The 11,623-nt window shown below is 35.9% G+C and overlaps 1 protein-coding gene across 1 annotated transcript in view; it reads right to left on the bottom strand.

Annotated features, from left to right (window-relative positions):
* ARAP2 (ArfGAP with RhoGAP domain, ankyrin repeat and PH domain 2) overlaps positions 1 to 11,623 on the bottom strand; it is a 118,277-nt gene that overhangs the window by 41,691 nt on the left and 64,963 nt on the right. The window contains exons 9-12 of the mRNA XM_008581435.1: positions 8,391 to 8,506; positions 6,335 to 6,534; positions 2,821 to 2,906; positions 1,565 to 1,760 (exon numbers count right to left, since the gene is read on the bottom strand). Coding sequence (XP_008579657.1) covers positions 1,565 to 1,760; positions 2,821 to 2,906; positions 6,335 to 6,534; positions 8,391 to 8,506 — 598 coding nt within the window. The remainder of the gene's footprint in view (positions 1 to 1,564; positions 1,761 to 2,820; positions 2,907 to 6,334; positions 6,535 to 8,390; positions 8,507 to 11,623) is intronic.

The raw sequence follows: 11,623 nt of genomic DNA, 5'->3' as shown, positions 1-11,623 counted from the left end.
AACGGGATCGCAACCCTCGGTGTTGCGCCCACACCGCGCTCAGCCAGCAAGCGGGAACCGGTCTCCACATGGGATCCGAACCCTTGGCGGGAGCGCCGCCGCGCTCCCAAGCGGCGCACTCTCCAGTGCGCCACCGGGCCGGCCCAAGATGCCACTTTTAAAAAGTGCAGTATGGAGGTATGTCCCCATAGATAAACTTTCCTAAAATATTTAGAAGAAATGCAATTGCTAGTTCTTAATCTCAAACAACTTGGTTCATGGGAACTGTGTGGTGAGACAGACAGGACCTAATCTGAACATCAATAACTACTCGTTGGCAAAATTCACATTACCATCAAAGGGGAGAAGAATTTAGGGTGAATAATATGGCCTCATTCTCCAAGCTCACCAATTACCTCCCAAAAGCCACAATTTATTCTTTATATACTTATTTTATGGACCTCTGGTATACAGAATTAGATTAAGCATAATCCTAGGTTTATGATACCTTCATATAAATGTCTATAAATGTCTGGTATAATTGGTCAGTTACTTTAATGATGTGATTAGCTCCCATTAGCATACTACCCAAAACAAAATTAAATATCTTAATGATAACCTATATATAGCTATATGGCTCCCCACCCTCTTGTCCCATCCCCCAACTCTCCCCCACCTTAGGAAACCATGATGAATCCTGCATTCATTATGGTCTATTGCGTCAAAATTATTTGGTGACCTTGCTTTACAAATACCAAAGATATACAAAGAAGAAAAACTTATTTTAGGGGAACTAAACCAACAGAATAAATACATAAACCAATTTTACATATCTCATATTTTCAAATGTGGACAATGGTCTTTATTTTCCAAAATGTTTAGCATAATGCTACTTACCTATGGATTCTTACCCAACAAGCACTACCATTAAAAACATATTAAGAAGCTGAGAATCGTGGAAAAAAAAATATCATCCGAGCAATAAGAAATAAGTGTGTAAAGGTATACATATAAGGTAAGTATCTACCCATAGAAGAGCTTCCTAACACACAAGAGATGAAGCTGCAATTTAGAAAAAGAACGGGAGGGGGTATTTAACAAAACCCTTTGCAAAAGGTCTTTGCCAAAAGACCAAATAAATGTACAGCATGAAATAGGCACAAAAAGTTCTAGAATCATGTAGTCAAAAGCAAATGAAACGTCAAATCAAGGACACTAAGCAAATCATAGTTTATAACAATAAATTGAGCAAATGACATTAATTTTGTTGACACCATCAGAGACATATAAGCTAAAGCTGTGTTCAGTATTCTGTCCCTAAAACAGGGAAAGTTGTCATAGTTCTAAGAATAATGGGGATAGGTCTGAGTTAGCTCAAAACTTCTGTTATGGAGGAAGAATTTATCCTCTCTTGATAATGAATCCTTAAGTGAAACAATGGGTAAAGCCACTGGCACAATCTCACAAAATAAAATAAAATGACATAAAACAATAATGTAATCAAATAGCATAAGATTTTTTTATTTATTATCAAGAATCTTGGCATATGATTAAAAAGACATTAAAGTCCATGTCTATGGTTATGTTTTATTGAATACCTTATTTAATTCTTCTTTGGTGAGAGATGCAAAAAGGGTCTTTCTGAATTTTCCTTCTTTATATTTCTGAGTAATGAAGGTTTTTCTCTTTTCTACTGGTGAGTCCACATGTAATTCTTCATCCTTTTGAAGATTACCAGCCCAAAAGTCATTTGCTCTTTTGTTTCCAATGACAATAAAAAGCTGAATTGTGAAAAAAATTATAAACCATGTCAGTTTACAAATGCATTTGAATCTGCAGAAAACTGACTCATATTACAAATTAAAGCACAACAGTATAAAATCTTTTTTTTAAAAAAAATGAAATGCTGGGGCCGGCCCAGTGGCGCACTGCTACAGTGCGCCGCTTGGGAGTGCGGTGGCGCTCCCACTAAAAAAATGAAATGCTGGGGCCGGCCCAGTGGCGCACTGCTACAGTGCGCCGCTTGGGAGTGCAGTGGCGCTCCCACCAAGGGTTCGGATCCCACATACAGACCGGTTCCCGCTCACTGGCTGAGCGACGTGCGGCCGCAACACCGAGGGTTGTGATCCCGTTCCCGGTCCAGTACGGGCGCGACACTGAGGGTTGTGGTCCGTTGCCGGACACGAAAAAAGACAAAAAGGAAAAAAAAAAAAATGAAATGCTCAACTCCTTCAGAGAGATGAAGTGAAAGCAGAAACTATACCTATTTTTCATACAGACTAGTTGCTCTATATAAATGGTTAAAAAAAAACTAGTTCAGAAAGAAATTGCAAACACAAATAGCAGCAAAAATATTCTTTGAGACGCATATTGAGACAGATTCATTTGAAATGGGTGAGTAGGTGGGCTAATACCGTCTAGAGTGAGTAGCAGTGGAACAGGAGAAGAAAATGGAGAGACAGCAGGTTAGAGTCAATCACAGTGAATGACAGAGCATGGCCAAGATAAAGAACAGTATATTTTGCCAAACGCTTTCTTTCACTTTTCTAATATTTTATATATACATGCTGGGTTCAAAAGAAAGAGTTCTAGCTTTTAAAAAACTATCAAGCCTTTTGAAGTAGTTATTACCATTAAAGTTCTTTTCTACTTTTTATTTTTAAAATAACTATCTCATTTAAGAAGCATTCTGAAAGAGTTACTACTATCAAACAGGCTCCCTGCCATTTCCATAGTATGGTGAGAACATTATCAAAGATCTCCTAAAGAAATTCATGCCACCACACTGGATAGCTCCTCCCCAGTCTCCACTAACCACCACCACAGTTAAATGGGAATTACCTCAATTAGTTCATTGCTCCAAATGCTCGCATCCATTTTTAGACTTCTAACTTTGGAATCTTTTGGTCCCAAAGATCTATGGTGTCCTGAAGCCAAAAAAAAAAAGAAAAGAAAAAATTGCATTTCTATTTCAATTTGCATGTAAATTTATTTTACCTTTTTTAAAGAAATGTGTAAACATATGTGAATATTTATTTGTGTATGTATATATATTCTCAACCCTAAAAGACACCAATATATATACTTTCCCAAGTGCCAAAAGCACTAAGAGTCATGGTGTTAAATATACAGAAATCATAACCAACCATAATAAAGATAAAAGCAATCATCTTCAGTACCACCTTGCATTGGCATAAAACTGCACTTTAAAAGAATATATATGTATGTATGTACACATGTGTATGTGTGCGTGTGTATATATAACGTATATAATTTGTCCTTATTTACTAATTAGCTAGAAATGGTAGGCCACTGAAAACCTTTTATAACAGGTCTATGTAAATCTCATGTATTTGAATAGAGATAGTATTCCTTTACTAGTATTAAAAAATACTAGTTACAATTCTAATAAATATGTACTTAAAATAATCAGATGTGGATTCTTTATCCTACTATTACATCTGGGAGAGAATAAGAGCCTGGCAATTCTATCATCACTAATCCAATGGTGCTGTATAAACCATCATTCAGTCATTACTTGGAGCCCAGGCATGTGTCAGATATTTTCTAAGCAGAGAAGGAAAAAAGATAGACAAGACACTGTCCTTGGTCTTAAGGACTCTGCCTCATAAGCACTGAAAGCTCACTCCTATCTCTACATCAAGTAAGAGGTTCTTTTCCTTCCTTTGAAACGGAAACTACTCAGAGCACAGAGCCCTAGAATTCTCATGGCAGGAATTTGCACAGGTTTGCATTTTTAAAGACTACCTAAAGCCAACACTAAAAAGAAAAAAAAAATAAAAATAAAAAACTTAGATGCCTGTAGGAAGAGCTGACAGGACTGTTAGAATAATGTAAACAAGAAAGAATAGAATCCGAGTTGAGACAGCAAAAGAAGAAAAAAAAAATGGAAAGGACAGATTCAGAGACACTGAGAAGATAAAACTACTAGGACTTGGTGGGCTTTAAAGGAAAGCAGAAGGGTCAAGACGGTCTCTCACATTTTAGGCTTAAGTAGAGAGTAGACAGTACTGCTTCTGACCAAGAAGTATTTCATACATTGGGAATGTATGAAAATGTGCAGTTTTATGTAATAGTCTGGGGGCAGCAGTGAGAGCTGCATTTTTGACACTGTTTTTGAAGGATCTTTGGCAAATCTTAGTAGGCATATAGATATAAGAATCTGAGTGAGAATCATCTGCTTAAAAATACGTGTTGAGGGCCGGCCTGGTGGCACACTGGAGAGTGCGCTGCTTGGGAGCGCAGCGGCGCTCCCGCCGAGGGTTCAGATCCCATGTGGAGACCGGTTCCCGCTCACTGGCTGAGCGCGGTGCGGGCACAACACCGAGGGTTGCGATCCCGTTACTGGTCAGTAAAAAAGACAAAAAGAAAAAAAAAAAATACGTGTTGAATTCAAGTGATAAATAACCTCCCTCATAAACAACAGAGTGAAAGAGAGGTGAAGATACAACCCAAGGGAACACAAATATTTCAGGAGCATGAACAGGAAAAGTAACCTGAAAGAAAAATGATTATCAGAAGTAAGAGCACACAGAGAGAGAATGGTATCTTGGAAGTTGAGGGAGGGAAGATCAGAATGTACTCTGAACAGCTTGCATCTTTGAAGATTTGTCCATTTTTTTCCCAATCTGGCATGGGTCTCAAATACTACAGAGAAGACAAAAAAGATAGGAACTGACCACATAGAAAATGAGAGGTAGAATACATTGATAAAAGTGGTGAAAATATGTTTACTGGAGTAAAGAGAAAAGGCAGCTAATTACAGACTAAAAAACTAGGAAGTTTGAGGAATGAAGAAAACCTATGCAGACTACTGTTCTTGAAAATGTCTAGAAAGGGAGAAGGGACAAAGAATGATACATACAAAGAAATGAAAAGTTTTCAGAAGGCTTGATCGTGTTAACGAAACAGACTTATGCAAATTTATGTGATGAAATTAAAGAAACTATGGATGAATACTTACGTAAGACAGTGAATTAAATGACGGGATGAGGACCCTAAGGAAAAGGAAAGGAAGGAAACAGAAAGAACAGCCTTGGACAACACAAGAAAAGGATGGGGAAAAATACAAAGCAGAAGGCGATTAGCTGATGTTTTTTGTTGTTGACTGACATTGTTAATTGGCTGGTGAGGAAATCTATCTTAGTGTGATGAGAAATGTAGTCTAGAAAAGAATTAAGGGTTTGAATCAATTATTGTGGCTGAACTATTCATTGTCTGTGCTCTAGCTAAGTCAGGTTATCCTTTTCTATATTCTCCTACTGCATCTTGTATTCGACTCTAGTGCTGCACTTCCCACACTCTACTGTAATTATACTCATATAGTAGATAAAATGTCACGTTTCACACATCTTTTTAATTTCCCAGACCAGTACAGTAGCTGGTATTCTGTGTGTGTGTGTGGTGGGTGGGGGGGGGGATTGGAGACGGGGGAAGAGGTAATTCCAGAAAGTTGAAATAAAGTTTAGATTATGGTTAACCTTCTTCAAGATGACTATGATCACACACCTAAGCTGTGGTCCATTTGCCTCCACTCACTTGGACAACTGTCCGATCTCCCAAATACACTGAGGTGTCAAGTAGTCAGGTGTAATGTCACAAAAAGAAAACCAGTGATAGAACCGGTTATCTTCATAAAAATCGATACTCTTCTGAAATTCTCCTACGTAAAAATTCTTACTATACGAGATATCAGATCTAGTATACTGGGTTTAGAGCTCAGAACCACCTTGATGTGAAAAATATGTCCTATAAAAATGATTGGCAGCCTGTTGGTTGGCCCAGTTAGTTAGAGCACAGCCTTGAAACACCAAGGTCAAGAGTTCGGATCCCTGTACCAGCCAGCTGCCTATATATATATATATATATATATATAAAAAGATAAAATAATTGGGGTAAAATGGACAAATTTTCATGCAAAGATGACAGCTTGATCAGGGTGCATTCTGAAATACACTCACCTGAAATCTACGAATTTCTTTTTCATTTTTTTTTATAGATAGTAGATTAGCATAAATTTTTACTTTTTAAAATTTTTATTTTTTTTTAAATTTTATTATTACCAATGTATTTCAACACTGTCTTTTTAAAATCCACATATAGACTAGAAGGCAGAAAATGTGATTATATGCTTAAAAATCAATTTTTACATCTAAGTCATGCATAAGAGAAGTTTAGGATTATAAGATATTTCTGAATTTGATTGAAATGCAATAAGCTTTCTCTGGTTTCACTTTTCACAACCATTAGCTAGGACACATTACAAATGACAACAAAGAGCATTCAGTGCCAACCTGCCACATAGCAGTGATGAGCATAACTTATCACTAATTACCTGCACACTTCTTACAGATGACAACACAGAGATTGATGGATGCCCAGTCAGGATCCGGGGCTGTACAATCTGCACAGCTCCTGTTAGACTCATTGAACCAAATCTTCTCAGCTACTTCATAATCAGAGAGAGTTTCTGCTATCGATTGCTGCACAGCTTCAATCCAGTCTTGTTTCTCTTTTTCAGACTCGGCTGTAAAGCTGAAACAATTAACATTTCAGCATTATCGATCTCCCTTGTAAAGGCCAATTAAGCAGTATGTTCAGTTTGCATATTCATTTCACTCACAAATTAAATAGCAGCTGAAAATATATCTTCCAGGCAGTTCTGGATTGTCTTTTTTGTTAAAAAGTAATCTAACAGTTTGGTTTTTGGGTTTTTTTTGGTGTTTTTTTTTTTTTTTTGCTTTTAATTTTCCTTATTGCTTATGATTTTGTTTACATATCATGAACCATAATGAACATACAGTTTTCTGACCAGGATATAAAAATTGCCTTGTTAGGTCAAAAGCTTAAGTGAGAGAGCACGTTTCCTAAGCAATGATTATATGATAATCAATAAGAGACTGGCAAAGTTTCAGGACTGTTGGAATATTTTGCCAAGTATGTATTCCACAATAGCCTAAAACTAAATTATCGAAAACACCCACTAAAAAATGTGATTTTTTTCAGTCTTAAAAATAGATTTTTTTTGTTATTTAATTAGAAGAATGTCCAGATGGCTTTAAGCAACTGAGAAATCAAAAAAGTTTTAAGTGGTTACTATTCTAACAGATTTCTAACTCATTTTTTAGCCACATACTGATTTATCCTGACTCTTAGTGTTTATTGGGAGCTTGAGTGAAAAGCTAAAACATTAAACAGCAGTTCACTCCTTCAAGAAATATTTACAGAGTACCCACAATGTGCCAGGGAATGTACTACGGTGCTATATAATCAATGACCTACAAAATGATACTTCACATTAAATTTTTCTCTTCTAAAGATGAAAATGCTTTGAAATATAATGAAAATAACAGTTGGCTAACATATCCTAAATAATCCATAATAATAATGTATGGCCTACAGGTACTTTATGATTCTATCATCGCTATAATATTGATAAAATTCATACTGGTTTCCAGTTCTATCAACGATTGCTTATAGCCAATGTCTATACTTGTAGTTGAGGCTAGAATCCGCATATATGAAAATAAAGCCTGTTATCCTTTATGCAATCATTTCTTTCTCAAAATTTGAACCAGTTGACATATTTTAACAAAATGAGTAACAGACTTGGTAGTATCTTTGAAATTCTAAGTAACTGTTAGTCCTTCAAAGGCCTAGAACAATTGCCTCTGACCTGCACACTACCTTGTGTGTTGATTATTTGTGACAAATAAATTAGTGTAGCTGAACTCAACAGATATTGACTTATGTCTATTTTGTATACTAAAGCTATGTAGTCATTATAGATTACTAAAACATTTTAAGTACTTTAAATTTTCTGTTTCACTGTCATGATACAATTATCCGAATGCAAGATATATAACAAAATGCTTTATTTTTATTTGTTTCAGTAAGTGCTATGAGATCCATTAAATTTAGTATCTTTTTAAGCTAGAGTCCCTAGAGGAAATCATATGAAGCAATTGTAATTAGGGATTGATCTTAAAAGAGAGACTGTATTTGATTAGGCTAAAAGAAAGTAAATACCAATACAACTTAAAAACAATGTAACATGTTCTTTCTATTTTATACATTCTAAATGTTAAAGAATTTGTCACATATTTGTTGATAAAAAATTAATATATTCACCAAGTCTTTTAAAAAAAGAGGTATTAAGAAAAGAAACCACTCAAATTTCATGAAATAAATATTTTTTCAGGTTGTGTGATTATTCAGGTCACTTTTGCAAGATGCTTTTATATGCTGGCTAATAAATTAGACAATATAGAAAAGTAAGAAGATGATTTTAAGTGTCCTATAAGAGATAATATCACTACTAGAAATTTAAAGGAAGACCACTCAATCTTTCCTGTAGTAGTACAAACACAAAATGTTTAAAAAGAGCTTACCTGAAACTCCGATAGGGAGTGATTATTTCAAAAGATTGTTTCACAGTTCGGTCCACTTGCTTTACATTTGCTACATTCATAGGAATTATGGTAATACCAAGTCCACTCTTAAAATCCTAGTTTGAAGAAAAACATTAAAAACTATGAAGAAATAAAAAATGGATTTTGAAAGTACCATATTTTCTTTTTCTTTTTTTTTTTTTTAAAGATGACCAGTAAGGGGATCTTAACCCTTGACTTGGTGTTGTCAGCACCATGCTCGGCCAGTGAGCGAACCGGCCATCCCTATATGGGATCCGAACCCGTGGCCTTGGTGTTAACAGCACCGCACTCTCCCGAGTGAGCCACGGGCCGGCCCGAAAGTACCATATTTTCTAAAATCCAATAAATCCTACCAGATTTTACAACACATATGTATGTGGTATTAAACAATTCATTAGAAAATAGATTGAGAGTGGTTTTCTCATTTTAGGTAGTCACTCCTGATACACGACAACGCTGTGCCCATTCTAACCTTGACAGTCTGGCTACTGATAAAGTACAGGTATCTTTCATATGAAAGATAAATTGTCTAGGCCATGGATACTGAATACATATGCCTTGCTTTTGAAAGTAGGCACTTTACTTCCTTTATCCATTCAGTAAAGGAAACTAATAGTTAACTAACCCTTACCATATGTCAAGCAGTTTTCTAGATGGGGGAGCCAAATGACACTGTAAGGTTATCATACTTATTATTTATATAAAAAGACAGGGAAACCAAGGCTCAAAGAAATAAAACTACATGGAACGTGCAGCTAGTTGTGCATGATAGAAAGGAAACGAAGCCCAAGCTGATTATTCTTTGTTTTACTGTATCAGATTTCCTCTGCTGTGGCACATTATTTTGCTGCTCATTTACTTTCAAACAAATGGATTACTTGTTTTATGAAGTATCCAATTTTATTTCATTTCCAATATTTTATTGCTTTCTTATTCCTTCAATCACATTCTTAGAAAGCTCCTCTCATGTTGCTTTGGTAAGAAAAGTACCATTCGTTCAACATCTATAGCCACTATGTTCAGCTTTTGTCACGAAAATTAGAAATTGCTCAAAAGGCTACAGAGAGATTGCATTTTAAAAGCATTCAAGTTTACAATGTATTGTCTACTTATACAATGGATTTTGACTTATCAAATAATCTCAACTCTTTACACAATATAGTCTGTAGCTCAAAAAAGGAATTATCTATGTGAAGATTCAGAATAAATATGCTCTGAATTTCTGAATTAAATTGTGACTAGGAAAAAGTAGCCATACAAACAGCAAAATACAAATATATCTGTCCATTCTCAAAAAGGATGCTTGGCAGAGACTGTGAATGGGCCAATTCACAGGCCTCTTTCTCTCTGCCTCTACCATTCTACAGGCTAAAAGTAAAAGCACTGTATTCCCATCTCCCTTACACCTAGGAGGAGTCCATATGTCTTAGATTGGGCTAATAAGCTATAGATAACTCTTGGCAGTGGCGAGGAGGGAGACAAAGAAGCCCTAGTTTTTTTTTATCTTATCAATACATGATGTGGTTGATTTTCGTGTCCCTTTACTGAATCCTCCCTCCGCCTCCCTCTCCCCCCTCATACATCAACATATCTGTTCGCTTGTCTCAACAAGTTCAAGGAATTGTGATTGTTGTGTCTTCTTTCCCGCACCACCCGCCCTGTCTGTGTATTTAATTTATTTTTAGCTCCCACAAATAAGTGAGAACCTGAAACAATAAAACTCCTTAAAGAAAACATAGGTGAAACACTCCAGACAGTGGGACTGGGCTCAGACTTCATGAATACGACCCCAAAAGCACAGGCAACCAAAGGAAAAATAAACAAATGGGATTATATCAAACTAAAAAGCTTCTGCACAGCAAAAGAAACAATTAACAGAGTGAAAAGACAACCAACAAAGTGGGAGAGAATATTTGCAAAATATACATCTGACAAAGGATTAATATCCAGAATATACGAGGAACTGAAAGATTAATATCCAGAATATACGAGGAACTGAAATGACTTTTTTTTTAATGTACAGGTTTTTAGTCAGAATAAGGAAATGACTTATGTAGAAAACAAATCAGTTAGATATTATTTTTTTTCTGATAACAAGTGGCTCATTTTTGCCAGGAGAAACAAGCCAGAAATTAAGAATCAGTAATATAAAAGAAAAGAGGCAGAGAAATGCTGAGTGCTATAAAATAATTAGAATGGGAGTGCGATATTTCCACTTTGTGTAGTAAGCCCGCTTAATGAAAAATAGAACTTAACATGATCTATATGGAGTGAAGGGGAATCAATCTTTTCCAGTCTGCCACATTTTAATAAGTTTCAGCATATCAGCACAAGGTTGTACTTACTTACTAAATTAAAAAAACAAATTCCCAGTTACCCATACTGCTGGATAATGTAACCTGGATAAACTCCCAATGTATGTGATTGGAAACTCAAGCTCTCTTTTATAAATGAGGAAATAAGGAAAGAATAGCAAGATAAGATACTTTTAAAAAGCTTTCTGATGGCTCACCCTGATACAGGGATAAACTCTGGAATGAAATACCCGTACTTCGACTCTATGTTCTTCAAACAATTATCCATAATGAGGCTTTTGACATGAGCTGGATATCAGACCACTCCACATAATATTCTCCAATGGGGGCCTGGCCTGCTAGTTCTGTCTGTTACTGAAGGTAAAGGCACATAATACCCTGACCATCAGACCAGCAGATGGTGAGAATGACAACATTTTATGGAAACTGATGAGCCTCATCAAGGTTCCTTCCTGAATGGATGTCCCCTTATCTCCACAAGCAAGTCATGAAATATCTACATATAAATCTGTAATTTCTGTTAAGTAAGTGAGGGGCAGCTAAATGCCCCAAATTTCTCCCAAGCAAGGCAAAGGTGATTTTTTTCACCTAGAAAATTGTAACCCATTCATCAGCTACTTGCCATGGCCATATGGTTTTGATTAATTAGAGTATCCACAGAACTCACCAGCACAAATTGACTGTAAAGTATACATACACCAGACTAACAAAATAAATGTCAGTGTTCTTCAGAGTTATTAAATATGAAACTGCATTTTCAATTAAAAATATTTTTGGTGACACTAAGCTATTTTCTTCAGACAGTATTTAGGACATACTTAGAATATTTCTCATTCCTACATGCTCATCAAAATTACCTGTGGCGGGCCGGCCCGC

The sequence above is a fragment of the Galeopterus variegatus genome, unplaced genomic scaffold, assembly GCF_000696425.1.
Source record: "Galeopterus variegatus unplaced genomic scaffold, G_variegatus-3.0.2 Scaffold2356, whole genome shotgun sequence".
NCBI lineage: Eukaryota > Metazoa > Chordata > Mammalia > Dermoptera > Cynocephalidae > Galeopterus > Galeopterus variegatus.
This window is presented reverse-complemented; position numbering and strand designations above follow the sequence as displayed.